This window comes from Aulonocara stuartgranti (assembly GCF_965226115.1).
Source record: "Aulonocara stuartgranti genome assembly, chromosome: 5".
Taxonomy (NCBI): domain Eukaryota; kingdom Metazoa; phylum Chordata; class Actinopteri; order Cichliformes; family Cichlidae; genus Aulonocara; species Aulonocara stuartgranti.
The window spans coordinates 34,267,147-34,284,121 of NC_138943.1; the positions used below are offsets into that span (position 1 = coordinate 34,267,147).

General features: G+C 40.8%; 1 protein-coding gene across 4 annotated transcripts; it reads left to right on the forward strand.

Moving 5' to 3' along the window:
* Positions 1-4,770: 4,770 nt before the first annotated feature.
* LOC309706628 (EF-hand and coiled-coil domain-containing protein 1) lies at positions 4,771-11,734 on the forward strand. Of its 4 annotated transcripts, XM_082533330.1 has the most exons (9): positions 4,775-5,939; positions 7,417-7,858; positions 7,962-8,096; positions 8,474-8,544; positions 8,842-8,983; positions 9,838-9,925; positions 10,352-10,465; positions 10,912-10,981; positions 11,086-11,734. In XM_082533330.1, the coding sequence occupies exons 1-9, from the start codon at positions 5,333-5,335 to the stop codon at positions 11,100-11,102; spliced, it is 1,686 nt and encodes a 561-aa protein (XP_082389456.1). In that variant the 5' UTR covers positions 4,775-5,332; the 3' UTR covers positions 11,103-11,734. The 4 variants fall into 4 exon arrangements, 3 of the variants coding, with proteins under 3 accessions (XP_082389457.1, XP_082389455.1, XP_082389456.1); XM_082533331.1 differs by lacking the exon at positions 9,838-9,925 and having other exon boundaries at positions 4,772-5,939; XM_082533329.1 differs by having other exon boundaries at positions 4,773-5,939; positions 10,912-11,734.
* The last annotated feature ends 5,241 nt before the right edge of the window (positions 11,735-16,975 follow it).

Consider the following 16,975-nt stretch of genomic DNA (forward strand, 5'->3'; position numbering starts at 1 on the left):
CAAAAAGCTGAGCTGAGAAGGTACTAGTGGAAAAGAGGCAGATGTTATACGCCTGCGAAGCTAAGTCGTGGACATGAAGTGAATAAGAGTGCGGTGTTTTGTTGGGTAAATTCAGGTCCTTGGTTTTACACCTTAACATTGCCGGAGACCAAACACCCACCTTCCAGGAAAAATGTTGCAGAATGGTTAAATTCTAATGAAGAACTCAAAATGGTTACATAATCCATTTGAGCATCCACATGACAACCCTGATTCAGGATCGAAACTCAGCTTCATGATGTCAGAACAGAGGGGAATGCCAACACATGCATCTGTCAGGTTGCTATTCTTTTATTATAAAAATGCCTGACAATGGAATCAGGAAGTTCAAACAAAAGGAAAGCTAAATCACAGATTCTTTTCAAAGGTTTTTTTTGTTGTTGTATTTTTCACTTACAAACTGCGAAAGGGATTTTCCCTTTAGTGTAGAGGTTTTGCTACAGGAGGTTAGGGTTTAGTCAGTTTTACAGCTGAAGTCTTTACTTGCTTTGCCACATTATCTATTTCCTTTATCCAGCATCTGAACCTGCACTTTTTACAGCCACAGGTGACACTGTGGTAACATTGTGCGACCCACATTTTAGTCCCTGACATGTGTCACAGTCCTGAAACACAGAAGCTGTGCATCATCAGTGAAAAAGTGAGTGGACAAACAATAGCTCCCCCCGCATTCAGAGACCTCAGCACAACTGCAGGGTAAACCAGTTCGAGTCCCTCAGTGAATCTGGCATAAAATATCTGTCAGTGTCACTACTTTAAAAAAAGGTGGTGTGTGTGTGTGTGTGTGTGTGTGTGTGTGTGTGTGTGTGTGAGTGTTAGGAGTCTGTGGTTCTATTTGGCTTTTAGTTGACCCTTGGAAGAACATATGGGAGTGCAACGCTAAGCCTTAACCCAACTGCAATCAATACTGATAGTGCCTCACTCCTCCTCTCCAAGGTGAACAACAGGACACTTGGGTTTGCATGCATGAGCGCACGAACACACGCACGCACGCACACACACACACACACGCACACACACACACACGATTTTAGATCTCCACCTCCCCTTTATTTATAGCCTCTTGTTGTTTCTTCCCATCCTTTCATTTTCAGATCAGGTCCTTTCACCCCGAGCAGGCAGCAGCTGGAGGACTGTCTGTCAGAGGGGGGCAGGATGACAGCAGGACTCAAGGGGGGGTCCTGCTGTCTCATATTAACTACTAATTACCCCACACAAACACACACACATGCGGCATTTAGCTCTATCAAAACACCTATTATGCAATTTATTTAAGCTCCTTCTCATATTTTTTTTTGAAGCATCTTTGATGGAGAAACACGAGATTTAATTAAACAAAAACAATGCGTGAGTTTCTCACACAACACAACTTGAGTTGTCTCTGTGAAAATCCTCATGACAAGTTGTCTGTTTTTTTCTCGTTGGATGCGTGGCCACAGGTTTGAGCTGACAGCTAACAATTAAATGTAATACTAGCACCAAAGGACACTTTCACACTCTGTGTGTGGGCTTTTTGTTTGTAGCATAGTGCAATATGAGCTCACTTTAACATATACTTTTCATGAGAGAAGAGCATTCATGCATTTACATTTAAATAGTGTTTACTCAGGGTTAAGGCCCACCCTTAAAACCCCCCTTTTATGGTCCCCTTTAAGCTGATTATTAAACACACATAAAAAGTCATTTCTGCATATAGTGTTCTTTTTTCCTTTCAGTTGAACTAAGTAGTGTAACTAGTGTAACTAGTGTAGCTAATAACCAGAATGGGTTATTAGCAACCAGGTTACTAATAACCAATTCATTTATTTCTATTCCATAAATAAAATCGGTGCTGTTTAACGTTTGCCTCAGTTTGTTACCATCATGCATCACACGTGCATCACTGTGCAAAATGAATTATAATGTGTTTCAAGTTTCAAGATCCACAAAGTTTGTTTAAGTCACTGAAAACTTTAAAAACTTCCATCAACGAGGTTTTTTGGCCCACAGATCTGGCACTTGGCGGATATTCTTTTCTTTTTTATACAATTTGCAGCAAGCCCTAGAAAAGCACGTGTGGATAAAATGCCAGCCTGGCATCAACAACCACTTCATGTTTAAAGTCCCTTTCTTACCCATCCTTAACTTAATTCCAGCAAGTTATCTTGACTATATCTACATCACTAAATGCAGTGAGCTGCCATGTGATTAGCTGACATTTGTCTTAATGAGCACTTGAAGACATGTTCCTAATAAAGTATCCTCTAAATCTGTGACACCTGATTTGAATGCAACATTGTCTAGTTTCTGAAAATCTGCTTATTTAGAGTTATTATAACCGTAGACAGTTAGGTAATCAGAAAACAACAACTTTAGTTGTATTATTATTTATTGTTTATAGCTTTTGATTAAATGTATGACAAACTGTTACTATTTAGCAACAGCAATAAAATACATTATTTACAGTTTAATACATTTAACTCTGTGATGGAGGTCTGCCAGCCAACAAAGAGATTATAGCTGCCGGTCTGCTAAACCAGCTAAGGGCCTTTAGCTTGTTGTGAAGATTTCATAAACTTCACATTTTAGGTTTATAGATATAAAACTAGTGAAAAATAAGAAGATGAAGTTGGTTTTTTTTGTTGGTTTTTTTAAAATTATTATTATTCTTTGACTCAATAGGTATCTTGCTCCAGTCACTAACTTTAGTGACTAGTTTTTCTTTATCTGAAGCTGTGCTGTTAGTTAGTATCTACAGCAAAGCTTTGCATCTATAGTTCAGGCTTGGAGTTCAAATTTGGGGTTTACCTAACGAGATATGGTATATAGTACCTTTACTGACTTTGCTTTTTCCACTGTAAAAGTACATGTGTGGTGTGTAAAAGTAATGTGCATTAAACTTGACATTCTTCTTTCAGCTGCTTTAGGGGTCACCACAGCAGATTAACCCTCTTCATGTTGTCCTTCAGTCATCTTACCCTTCAGTTTCTGCCTGGCAGTTCCATGTTCAGCATCCTTTGTCTAATATCACTATCCGTCATCTGTACGTGCCCAAACCATCTCAGCCTTGTTTCTCCAACATTGTCTCCCAAATAAAAGTAATATGTGCCTGTTTCCATATCAGTAGTGCATGCCCCAACCTTGACTGCCTTGGAAGGAAAAACAATGTTTCTGAGACACAATCAAAGGACTTAAATTGGCTTCTATTATCCTGCATGCCTCCACATGTTTGTGCCTGTGGCCTCAGGGGATAATTGTCTTTTATATTTTCTGGACACTTTTTATTTTTGCCTTTAAATAGCACTGACTGAAACAGAACACCTTTCCAGGGTAAAAGCCTCCGATGAGTCACTGCCGAGCACTGTCAGTCAAGCATTTTCAGATTACAGCTGGAAACCAAAACAGACTAAACAATATCTGGGATTTTCTTGTGTGAGCTTTTATAAGTTCTATTAACACACCAACTCGCCCGTACGTTAGTGTGTGATTTGCAAATGAGAAAAAGTACTGGTCTTTATCTTAAATGGTCTAGGCGTGATGATTCATTTAGAAATATCCTTCTTTAAGTATCCGAGTATTCTTCGTTCCTGTTATGCATAAAAGGTATTTGCGTTCACGAGTCTCAATCCTCTCCTGCAATGTCAACAAAACTCATTTCTGTTGACTTTCACTTTAACAGTATACTTATTTACTGTCTTGTTGAGAGTTAGAGAATAGATTAAAATCACTGTTATGTCTGAAAGCCAAAGGTAGAGATGAGGTGATAGCCAAAATGCAGGATGCATTTGCATTGCTTTGCTAAGCGGCTGAAAAAGGTTTCAGTTAAAAGCGGCTCATAATGTTCTCGTTTGGTCACATTGCCAGATTGTGTGTGAAACATGAAATGCACTCTAGTACAGCCCAACCTTTAGTGGTAAACCATAAGCAAAAATATCTGTTATAAAAGTACCACAACTTGGCATTATGAGTTTCCTAATGACAGATGCTATGGCAGGCCTGTTATGTTAGATTGCATAATGGCAAATGTGTCTCTACACCAGTGACTCCTGAATATCTATGTAAGGATTAAATGTACTGAGAACATGACAACAGCTTCCATCCTGAATGGATCATATTGTATATTTTGAAGAGGTAAAAGGGGAAGGGCTTCTGTTGAGTCAATAAAATGTTCACAAACACAATGTCGGCTCCATCAGAAGTCTTTTAACACAGCTTTATCTGTGTCTGTGTCGAGCAGCAAAGAGTACTGAGTACAACGTATGTTGAAATAATGTCTGTCTGACTGTGCTTGCATGGAAACGCACTGCTTTTGTCTTTGCTTTAATTGCTGCGTTTGTGTAAACAAAGGGCAACATTTATTGGGAAAAGCCTTCGGAGCCAAACAGGACATCTTTAGATGAGTCTTTGTGAGTAACTAACCAAACACAGAACTCAGTGACCACAGCTGAGAAGCTTTTTTGCTTTTCTGACTGATAAACTTCCTAAATGTCAAACGCATTAATGTTGGTTTACAAATTGTTTTGGCACTAGTTCTGAAGAACTGATTTCTTTTCTGTGTGCCATGTAAGTGCAGCAGAGGAGTGTGATTAATGTGGAATCTGCGCTTTGTGGTGCAGTCATGCCCAGGTAAGTAAACTCAAAAAGCCCTCTTTGTTTTGGCTGTCAGGTGGGTGATAAGTGGTGAGGTCAGGGTGTGGGAAGGTATTTCCGGTTGACGTTGCTCAGCTTCCCAGAAACAAATTCACATTTGACTTCTAAAGGAAGGTATGTTTGTGAGATCAGTGGACAGAAGATCCAAAAGGAGTCAGGTTACTCGTCTTTAACAGGCAGCCCAGTGAGACCGATGCAGAAGAGAAACCCGCCATGACTCATTCTGGACGCGTTGTTGTCACAAAATACCCTGCAGATCACAATTTAACTGAAAAACGTGCAACAGATTCATATATGGAAATCTTTTGCTCTTTGTTGAGATTTCTTCTACCTGACATTTGATCCACTTTCATGACAGGCATCAAACACCCGGAATGCTTCGCAGTAAGCGGTTAAAAACACGTATTAACGCACTCACACGCACGCTCATGCGGTCACTGTATGCACACAGAAGGGTGGAGCCCTCCCTTAGTACTTTTTTCCCCTTACCGGCGGGGATCAGATCTTGACTTGATGCGTCGCTGTGAGGAATGTAAAGTGAGGGTTTTCAGGGAAATGCGCAGGGGCACACCAACCCGTAAATCGTCTTAGCCTCACACGTTTTTAGATCTCATCCAGTGCTAATTTCTCCAGTCTGCTTCCGTTTGATAATATCTTTTAATTTATGTGCACTTCACCGGCCATGCAGCGCGTACAGCCCTCACCGCGCGCAGCGCGTAAAAGCGAGTGGCTCCGGAGCGCCCTGGCACATCACCACTGCTCCGATCCTGGAGTGGAGAACGAAATCGTTGTTTTGGCCACTGGAATAGACCAATATCTGCAAGAAGTCTTCCACCACCTGGCCTTCCCCAGCCGGGACGATACTGTGTCGGCGAAAGATTTCACTGCGCTCTGTGCCGTTCTGGGACTGAACAGAGCTGAGGTAGGAAAGAAAACTGCGACCGTAAAGGAAACAGCGGGAGCTGGAGAACGAGAAGAGGAAGATGAAGAGTTTAGAGATATATGCTCTGGGCTTCCCGGCCAGCTCTCTTTCAAAGAATTTCACTCACGGCTCTGTGGGTATTTCCGTGTGCGCAGTGCGCGTAGAGGTACCGGGGAGTGTGCCTTGCGTCTGCCCGTTAGCGAGGATACAGAGCTGGTAGAGAAACAGATCCGGCTTCGGTGGCCACGAGTTAGGCGGAGAAAGTGTGTCAGTTTTGATCTGACAAAGGACCAGAATGGATCAGTCAACACATCTGTGAAAGATCGGACCTCAGAGCACCGTGAACCAGGTACTGGAGAAGGAGGTCTGTCTTATATGTGCATTTTAATAGCTCGATGATGGAAGCCAGAACATTTCAAATCCCTGTTTAGAATGTGCTCTGCTGTCTCACCTTTATTAAATTGTGCAGGATGACCTTATAATTATATACAACCAAACACTATAATATCACTACTTCATATACCAATTGTTAGTGCAGCATAATCCCAGGCTAATACAAAATGTATTATTACACTATCAAAGACCCGGTAACAGCTGTCATGGCGGCGGGCAAACTGGGCTTTTGGGCACAAGCGTTTTAAAATTGTTATCTTTTTATATGTTTTACTAAAGAAAGTTTAATTTGCAGCTTCATTCAGGGTTTCCTCCACTGATCTTAATTGTCACCTTGCACACAAAAACTCTGTAACATTATTACAATGTTCATATTATAAATCAGGCTTTAGTTAGCGTAGGAGACATGGTTTATGTTCTGTAATCTGTTCTTAATCTGAGGTACTGGCTCCACAAAACAGAAGATGTCATCACTGTTGTAGATAAGAAGAAAGCATTTATCCATTGGGATGTTTTTTTCATTCTTCTCTTTATGTTTTTGATAAAGTTTTGGAACATTCAGCTTCTTTGTGTCTCAAACTGTTATAAAAATGAAATTATGAGAGAAGTTTAGATTAGATTAGATGAAACTTTATTAATCCCTCGGGTGGTTTTCTCCGGGAAATTCAGTAGTAGTTTAGTAGAACTGTCATCCACTTATCGGCATATAAAACATGACAAGCAGCTCAAACTAGATGCTGAGTATCTAAAAGGATGAAGAGAATCTGTCTTAATAGTTATCATGTTTATATCTTCATTTAAAATCTTCTACATATTTAGCGTTTTTGCCAGACAGGTATAGTGGAGTAAAAAGTAAAATCACTGAAATCTAATGAAAAGAAATATGCAGCAGAATAAATGGTAAATGGCCTGTATTTATATAGCGCTTTACTAGTCCCTAAGGACCCCAAAGCACTTTACATATCCAGTCATCCACCCATTCACACACTGGTGATGGCAGCTACATTGTAGCCACAGCCACCCTGGGGCGCACTGACAGAGGCGAGGCTGCCGGACACTGGCGCCACCGGGCCCTCTGACCACCACCAGTAGGCAACAGGTGAAGTGTCTTGCCCAAGGACACAACAACCGAGACTGTCCAAGCCGGGCTCAAACCGGCAACCTTCCGATTGCAAGGCGAACTCCCAACTCTTGAGCCACGATCGCCCAAAATGAAATAAAATAAATAAAATAATAAAATAAAATAAAATGAAATAAAATGAAAATAAAATGAAATAAAATGAAATAAAATGAAATAAAATGAAAATAAAATGAAAATACACGCATTTCACTTTTAAAGTTCACCTATAAAGGTTATTAATGTAAAACTATGGATATATTATTATGCACATGATCTGGTTTCACTTCACTTGTTCCTCTTTCTTCTTCTCCAGATGAGGTGGCAGCTCTAAGGGAGCTGGTGGAGGACCTCCGCTCAGCGCTGCAGGGGAGCGATGCCCGCTGCCTGGCCCTGGAGGTGGCGCTCCGACAGGAGAGGAGCAGCACCCTCCCTTCTGCATCCTGCTACAACCCTACGGTTTCAAAGCCTAAGACTTCCATCACATTTATCCAGGGAAAACTAGTTCCAACTCAAAGAATTAAAGGACAGTTAAGCAGTGCTGCAGGAGACTCAGCAAGGAGAGTGGCAAGGAAACGAGATATCAGAGACCCACTTCTAAGGGAGCTGAAGCTGATCCGCTCCTCACGTGATGGGCAGCTGGAGGAGGCCATCAGATTCAATAAGCATCTGGAGGAGGAGCTGCAGTGGGCGTACCAGGAGGTGCGCAAGTTGCAGGGGGTGGAGGCTGCACTGAGGAAGGAGAACACTCAGATCAGGTTGGAGTTACTATTCATCAGTGGAAGGTTTTTAAAAGCTTGCTGGATGATATTTGAGTGGATGTAGGAGACTAGTGAGATGATCTTTGGTGATCTCCATCAGGAAGCGGGCAGAGGAGGCCAGGGAGGCTCTGAGCTCGGGGCTGCAGCAGGTTCGGCTGATCCAGGAGCAGGCCCGGTCTGTGCCCCAACTCCAGTCCAGGATCACCCAGCTTGAGACTGAGCTGCACAGATACAGGTACCATGTGTGGTCATGAGCAGGTGAAGGAATTCAGTACATGGGTGTGTTTGTGCATCTATTTACACATCATTTGCTTGTGTACTCTGCTGATTTGAAACTTGATGCCACAGGGTGCCCAGGTTAAGCTGCACACAAGTTTGTGTCTAGGAGACCTTACGCAACCCCTAGAAAATAACATTTAATAAGCAACTTAACTTAGTTATGCAAAACCTGAGCATAGCAATAAAATGGACAGTTCTGATTATTATGGTACATGCATCACTTAGTTATTGCTATGCTATTAAATTTGAAATGTAATTGGTAAAAACAAAACAAAAAAACATTTACCTTAAAAAGGCATTTAAGGTATGGCCTCTGCCTTTTACCACCCTCAGAACCAGCTGCACGTGTGTCCTCAGCCCTGGAAGTCAACAGAACCACCCCGAAGACACTTGCAGCAAAACAGGTGAGTAACTGAAAAAACACAGATCAGTATGAGAGTGTTAGTGTGGTCTTATTGAGGCTCCACTTAAACAGGCCTAGAGACTGCTCAGTAACTCTATGGACATCACTGGTCGCTATGGAAAAGTATGTATTCTGTAATTGTGGGAGGTTGTTTGCTGTCGCTATGTGAAACCGGTCACAAAGAAACCAAAACCTTATTCCTTTAACAGTTGCCACAGAAGAGAAATCGTCAGTATTCTGCAGTCTTGGGCCCTAAGCTGTCTTTGATGACTGAACTATGCAGTTGCTCTGTCTGCAGATGCTGAGTGTCTACAGAGGGCAGTGGAGGGAAGAGCTGCATCTGATGAAGAGGAGGAGGACAGTAGGATGAGAGAGGAAGAACAGCGCTGCCTGATGGAGGTGAAGAGGCACATTGGACGAATGCACGGCTGTAGCAAAGGGTTAGCTAACATCTTGTGTTCATACTTGGCATTTTCTCTAATGTTAATCTGACAAATTGATAGCAAAAACAAAATACAGCTGGCTTTCTCACATCTGTTCTACTGTTGAAGAATTCAAAAAACAGTTTTCACGACACAAAAATGATTGGTTTATGTTTAGGGTTAGGCAACCGAAGTCACCAAAGATGTGTACTTTTTACTTTGCACCAATAAGCTCAAACACATATCTTAACATTCACTCTCTACACAGACAACACTAATGGTAAATGGACTGGTTCACACAAGCACTTTTTCCTATGCAAGTGCTTTTTATCAAACATTCACACACATTCATGCTCTGATGGATGCATCGGAGAGCAGCTTGGGGGTAGTAACTTGCCAAAAGATAGTTAACATGCAGACTGGAGCAGATAGGGATTGAACCACAAACATTCCCATAAGTAGGTGAGCTGCTCCTCCACAGCCTGTTTCTTTGGCTGGATTAAACTTTGGATATCTCAGTGTGGTGTGCATTGGGTCCTTAAAAAACTGAGAAAACTGGAGAAGTAGAGGGCAAACGAAGAGGTGGGAAGCCTACAAACCTAGAGCAGATGAACAGTCTCTGAACATATTCTTGAGGAATAGGAAAAAATCCATCCATGTATGCATCTGGTCCTTCAGCTCATCCATCTGCTTTTTGCTGAAGCATCTCCAGTGGTCTAAGTGGTAGGGTGGGTTTCAAGAAGCCTTTCTTAAGGAAGAGCAAGAGGGAGAAAAGGCTGAAGTATGCCAGGTTACACAAGAACTGGACTGAAAATTATTGTAAACAACTTTTATTAAATGATAAATCAAAATTGAAAATTTGAAATTTTCAGTTTCAGCAGCACTTCTAAAGACAACAGGGGGCACTTCTGTCAGAAAGGACCAAACCAAGAGCGGCCGCAGGGAGGCTTTAAACAAGCGGTGAGGAAAAGATGCTCTTGCTTTTTGTCAGTTTGACATATAAAGTGTCAGAAATGTATTAACAAAAGATTTTTTCTTATAAATCATAATTTTTGACATTTGCGTTTCTAGATTTTTTGTTGTTGTTGCTATAAATACACTTTAATGTTGGAGAATATCTTCTTATCAATATAAGTCTTGAATGTCCTGACACATCCTTTTCAGCTGGCTCATACTCATCTAGCTCCTTGAGCCTGGATGTCTCTTCCTCTTAAAAGGGACTTTTTAATTCTCACTGTCGCCAAGTGCTGCTCATAGAGGATCCTCTGACTTTGAGGTCTTTAGCTTATAAAAAAAATGCACCTGGAAGCACTGAGCTTTTTTTGTTTTTAAACCCACCCAGTTTGAACAGGATTGTAATGGGCGCATGCATTTCGTGTTCACTAGAGTCCTGAGGAAGAGGAGGAGAGGACACAAGAGGAAAATGCGAAAACACGTCTGTCTTTGTTGGAGGGCAAACTCACTGATTCGCTCGCGTTGCTGCTGCAGCTACGTAACAAGGTATTCGTGCATTGTTACACCTCATCAGCGCCATCTAGTGGTTCCTCCATTTCATTTTCTGTTGCTTACATTTTATATGTGTATTTGTGATGCGTTAAAAAGCCTCTGCTGATAGAGGTGCTGCTCATAAAAATGTATATAATAGTTTATATATAAATATTATATTCACTGTGTAATTAAGTTCATTTGAAGTAGGATTTTGGACCTCATATATAACATTACTACGCTTCCACCCCAACAAAACGAGCCTGTCATTAACTCGTGTTTATTCTGTTTAAAATTACACACAAAAAAATCAGGAATCTGTGATTACTTAACATTTAAGTGATTCAGACCAGGGTGTAATCAATGTGCCAGTATACTGTGCTAAGCACTGGTATGACATCATGCTGTTTTGGCTTAGCAGTAGTCTTACAATGAGTGAAAACGTTTGTTTTTTCTTCTAGAACATGTCCAGCAGGGGGCTGGGGAAGATGGTGATGGATACTTTGGATGTGTGCAGCAGGGGTGGAGCTGGTGCGTCTGCTCTGAGCTATCCAGTTTTATCCAAATGCTCTTATTTCTTCATTTTTGTTACTTTTTCAATAGCTTTTATTCCCCTTTCTCCGGGACCGTCCCAGATCCTGCAGGTCGCTGATTCTCTCTCCGTCCACTGATCCACAACTGCTCAAAGATGGAGGAGAAAGGATGACGGAGGAGGAGGAGAGACAGAGAGAAACTCCTGCTTCTACCCTCAGGATATCAAACTAGCAGTGTCAACCCACTGCTCATCTCCTGCTGAGTCAGCTGTAACACATGTGCTGTATTGCATGATTAGCTTGTTTGCACCATGTAATTTTTAAAGTATTTAATAATGAAATAATTTATGTAATTTAGTCTGCTAGTGTTTTATTCCGCATCTGTTTAGGTTGAATGATTATTTGTTTTTACTGGACTTTTCTTCCATTTCTGTGAAGACAGAAATTCCAAGGCCATCTGATCTGAAACACACTCAAGCTGAAAAGAAAAGCACATCCAAGAGACTCTTCAAAGAGACCAGTTCATCCAGCTTTCATTTACTAGTATAGCAAACGTCTACTAGACACGTTTGGTGGAATATATTGTACTTCAGTGATTCTTGTGTAATTATTGTCTCATTAAGTTGTGTTAAAATATATCCAAATACCTTTATTTTTTGAAAAGCTAATGTTTTCCAGGTTTCATTCTAATCAGATAACACTGAAAACCCCCATTAAACTGCACTGCTATCCTTGTGTCTCTTCTAATGTATCCGCTTTGAGTCTAAGCTTTATTTGGATGATTTGAGGATAGTCGGAGAATATCAGGTCATATCTCAGGTTGTGTCAGCACACACGAGGTGTTATTCAAAGAACATCCCTCTATTTGGCAGCCTTCATTCACCGTTTACGTCTGATCAGCCTCCTCATATGTGCTGCTAGGAAGTACCATCATCACGTGATGCCGTGTGTCATTGTTCAGATGTTTTAGGTAGCAGCTGGACAGAAATAATGCTTGAAGTTATGGCTAAAGAGTTTATGCACCAACAGACTTCCAGATGTTTTAAATGCTGCTTGCCAAACTACCAGAGAGCTGTCAGGCAGCCTCTTACCTCAAGGTAAAGCTCAAAGCAATGTAGTGCAGCTGAGATGGCATGTTCTCCGGACACTGCAGAGAACTTCTAAATGTCTGTTAGAGTCATCTTAACTCTCTGTGGTCGCTTCCCTACTTGCTTAGTTACGTTTCAGGCAAAGCGCGAGTACTGTTGGTTTAAACACAATTACTGTTCACAATTATTGATGAACTGTGCTTCCTGGTACGCTGAAAGCTTTAGAAACATTTGAGAGCCTGATCTGATGTGTGATTTGTCACAGTTTTATGGATAGCACCTGCAGACATCATTGGTCTTTATGGCTTAGGTTTTGTAAATTCTTCTTCTTCTATATAAAAGAGCTTCATTCTACACTGTCCAATCAGTCCAGTTCTAATAACAGATCAAGAGTAAATATAGCACCACAATTTACTGCAGCAAAGAGTCTAAATGTTTTTGTTAAGGAGAACTGTGTAACATTATCATTGTAGGCAGTGTAGTTTGGATTAATGTGGAAAAATGTCAGTTTTAGCCGTTTCAAAACAAATGTCTGCAAAAATTGGAGAGATGTAGGAGGTCTGAATACCTCCTGAAGCAAGTATAAAATAAATGCATGTTCCTTGATGGCTAATTAACTGTACTAAATGATATGCTGCAATATTAATAACTGCTAAAAATATAAAGATACACATCAGTGTGTAAAATAAAATTATGCAATTTAAATAGATCTTTGGCCAAGTTTAGCAACCATTATATTGACAATGAATTGGGCAAAAACGCGCGCGCACGCACACACACACACACACACACACACACACACACACACACACACACACACACACACACACACACACACAGGGATGGTATGAAATAATATAGTTTATTTATTTCCAGCAATTTACAAAGACCTGCAGGAAGAAAGCCTTCCTCCTGCCTCACAGAGGGAGGCTTTTACAAAAGGAACACACAGAGAACACAAAGACCTCAGACCCAGTAAGACTGTCCATGTGTTTAAAATAATTTTGACATTAAGAGTCAAAAGCTGATATTTAAAGTCAGCGATGGCAGTCTGGGGGTCAGCGTGGTTCCCTGTGAGTTCAGGGGTTCAACAATTCGAAGCACTGAGGTTAACAAGGCAGCAGGTGGGTGGGGGGTTTTAAAGGCTGGATATGTAAGATAGAGGGAAGGATACATCTGGATTCATAAGAAGACAAAGAACCAGAGAACTCTGTGTTTTCTTTAGGTGTGTTGGACTCTTTATTTCTAATCCCAGACTTCCCAGATGCCGTGTAAAGCAACTTGCTGGGGGGTCTACCAGCTTCCGAACTGAACAAGAACTGATCTCCACTGCAGCGTCATATAAAATCATTATTACATTACACATAATCAACATATTGTACAGTTGTTTTTTTGTTTTTCAAAATCAGAGCTAAATAAACAGACACTACTCTGTGGTGAACCTAGTTCCTGATTAGTTATTCTGAATAGAGCTTGGCTCTGATAGGTTAAGGCCATTCTATGTCTCATAAGTATGCTTTCCCTGCGCGAGATAGGGCGCGTGAGCGTGTGTGTGAGGTGTGTAAGGACAGATATTAGGCACTGTGCTAGTCATTAGCCTCACTGCAATTCTATCGCAGAGAGTGCAAAAAAGCTCTACTGGCCTTCAGCAAAGAATAGAACGAAGACATGGTGACCGTGATACTGAGCCAAAATTAAAAATAAACAACCTTATATATAGAATAAATATAGTATGTACAATTTGCTTTGTGTGTTTCTAAAAATAAATAAAGCATTACATGCCCCATTTTTGAAGTATTCACAACTTTCCATTGACGTCGAGGCAGAATGCTGGCACCTGGTCAGTAAGAGAGTGGAGGGTACAGACTGAGTGGAGGGGTGCAACTCTTACAAGTTAAATACTGTAGAAAAGCAGACAAAACCAATGATGTCACTCCAGCTGAGGATGTGAATCCAGAGGACACACACAGGAGATGTACAGTTAGGAGAATCCCTGCAGTGCCCTCTGGAGGCGGTTTTGCAGATTACAGTACAATGTTGCATTTGACCAGCTTGGAGACAGTGTTTACAGTGGTTGTTTGATCAAATTCATGACAAAAAACTATAATGATGAAGCGTTAAGAAGAAAGGAGGCAAAGAATTAAAGGAAAACAAAGAAAAAAAATCACAATTTTAACATAACTGACACTTTAAAAAACATCATGAGATCAAAGATTTTAAACAGATACAATAATCAAGTTTTGCACATTCACACCATGTTCCCTGCACATGCATTCTGCTGGCCCCCTTTGGAAACAGTTAAGTCAAGCATCACATGCAGGTTTCTCCTGGACTGACACCGGCACTCGATACAGTCTGTCAACATGGCTCACCACTTCCCGTTTCATTCTCCTCCTCACCTGCGAGCCCTTGAATACAGAGTTAGCTGATGGCAGATCAGTTGTGTGGATATGGGGCACACGCTAAAGTTATCTCATTATGTCAATGATGATTAAAATGTGGTTAAATAGTATTCAGTTACTCCTATGAAACACTTTCCTCCCTTATTATCAGACATCATTTCAAAAACAAAAGGGAAAATACACACTTTGGCATAACTGGGGGAAAGTAACAACTAATAATGAATTCTGCCTCGGTGCTCAATCACACCAAGCAGTAGAATGGTAACATTAGTCTGTACTCGAGAAAAAAAAGGTGGAAGAGTTTGGCATTTTGCAAACCAATGCAGTCAAATCAAAAGAAACAGAGCTACTATGTTACAAAGGAGTTAGTCAGTGCAAATATACTGTTTACAAGACTGGACAAACCTGCAGTCAGCTGAGGCTGAAGAAGTCGCCGTTGATCTGAAAACACTACGTCCAGATCAACAGAATCAACGTTTGTTAAAAAGCAGTTTCCTATTGGCAATGTGATTTCACACCCAAATCCTATATTTGTAGGAAAGCTACAAGCTATACTTTCATAAAACAGCTATCTGCTTTGTGACTCTGTCCTATATACTAATAACTAATAGTAATAAACATAATTCCTGACAGTAAGTAAACAGGTTCTTGGAAAGGGGTAAAAGTTCCCAGAGATGGGGTTAAGGTTAGTGTACATACATGCAGCCTTATGACCTCACATGTCATCCACGGTCTCTTTCCATCATTTCCTGTCACTTATTACTGACATAGGAAGCTTTTGAGAGTCTGAAAGAATCTGAACTTTCTTTCTTTTAAACTAAGCTAACAATTGCTAACTGACAGCTTAGATGGCTTAGTGAACTTTTAGCATCATGACAATAAGTTAATTAATTAACTTATTGTTAATTAATTAACAATAAGTTAATTAATTAACTTATTGTAGTGTTAAACTCTTTTTTTTTGTCTTGAATTACTCTTTTTTTTTTCTCGGGGGGTATTAACCTAACTGTATGCATGTATTTCAATGGAAGGACAAAACCAGGTCTCCTGGTGAAATTTTCCCAAGAACAAGGAGCACAGGAAACTCCACAATGGCCGTATCAGTGTACAAAACCAGTTCTACTGTTACTATTCTATACTACAGAAATCTCCAAACCACATTTTTATTCAGCAATTTATAGTAGCAGAGGGTTATTGCTGGTTAGTGAGCTATGACTCTATCTGGGTCAAGGGTTAGAACTCAAATTTGCTGCACCTGATTATTGCAATTCTGCAGGAGATTTAACTGCTACATGTGGGACTTCATTGTGTAGTCTCACCGGGTTTTCAGGCAGACGAATTTAGAATTACAAAGAATTTGGAAAATTATGTTGACATTTGCATGAATCTGAATTGACTAAAATTCTTCCCCATATCCTCCTATGACCTGACGCAGTTCCTTGAGCTGTCTCTTAATTCACTACCCTAACGTGGCCTAATTGCTCTGTGGGAACCAAACATTTAGTACGGCCAAATATTCACACAAAATATCTGCCATCATTACCTTTCATCTGGTGCCAGACTGAACACGAGTCAGCATAACCTGGCGGCCTGGCTAAGACAACTTAACACACTTTCAGACTCTGTCCCAACTCTGCAGGCTTGTTCCAGTGCACTACAGCGTGTTGAGCCTCTTGTCACTTACTGAAAGCCTGGCTTGGGATACACAGCAACAACCGTTTTGTTTGTTCAGTAGAAAGTTGGCAGAAGCTTACATACAGGGGCACTGGTGCTGTTCTCACCTGGAACCGCTCAGGGTACAGTTCGACCTTTGCTGACTTCTTGGCACCACAAGTGGAGCTCAAGCTCAGAGGGAGTCGAGTTTTGATACACTCCTGACTGACAGTCACACAGCCATTACACACATATTTATTTTTTCTTAAGTGTATTTGCTTGTTTTTTCTGTGAATAAGGATGTTTTATGAGCACAGTTGGCCAACAATGGAAGCAGTGTAACCTGTGAGGACAGCACGGCTAAATAAACTAATTATGTGATTTCCAACACATCATGTTAAAACTAAGAGACGAGTCCATTGTTATAGTGACTGTCTGAAGTGCTGGACTCCCCTCAGGTCTGGTAGTCCTTATTTTAAATGCCAGAAATGGGCGTGAGCAGCTACGGAAAACAAAGCCTCACGTCTTCATTTTCATACCCTGACTCAAATGAAGCCATCCACCCATGGAAACAATGTTAAAAAGGGATTTAGCTAGTTGGTGGTCCAGTCTCCTATAGTGAAACCCCCTAAAAGAGCTCCCTACTAGGAGGACAGTCCTATAGGTTCTAGTAAATCAGATTTTCCATTAGATCTCATATAATTATCATTCTATATACGTGAAGTAGCACTTGGTGATTATGCATTCTAGGCTTGTTTGGATGTTTTTTCTTTTTGCTGTCTTTTTTCTGTCAAGGTTTCAAGTGTTAAATGTTTTTAAAAACAAGACGGCGAATGTTCCCATTGAAAA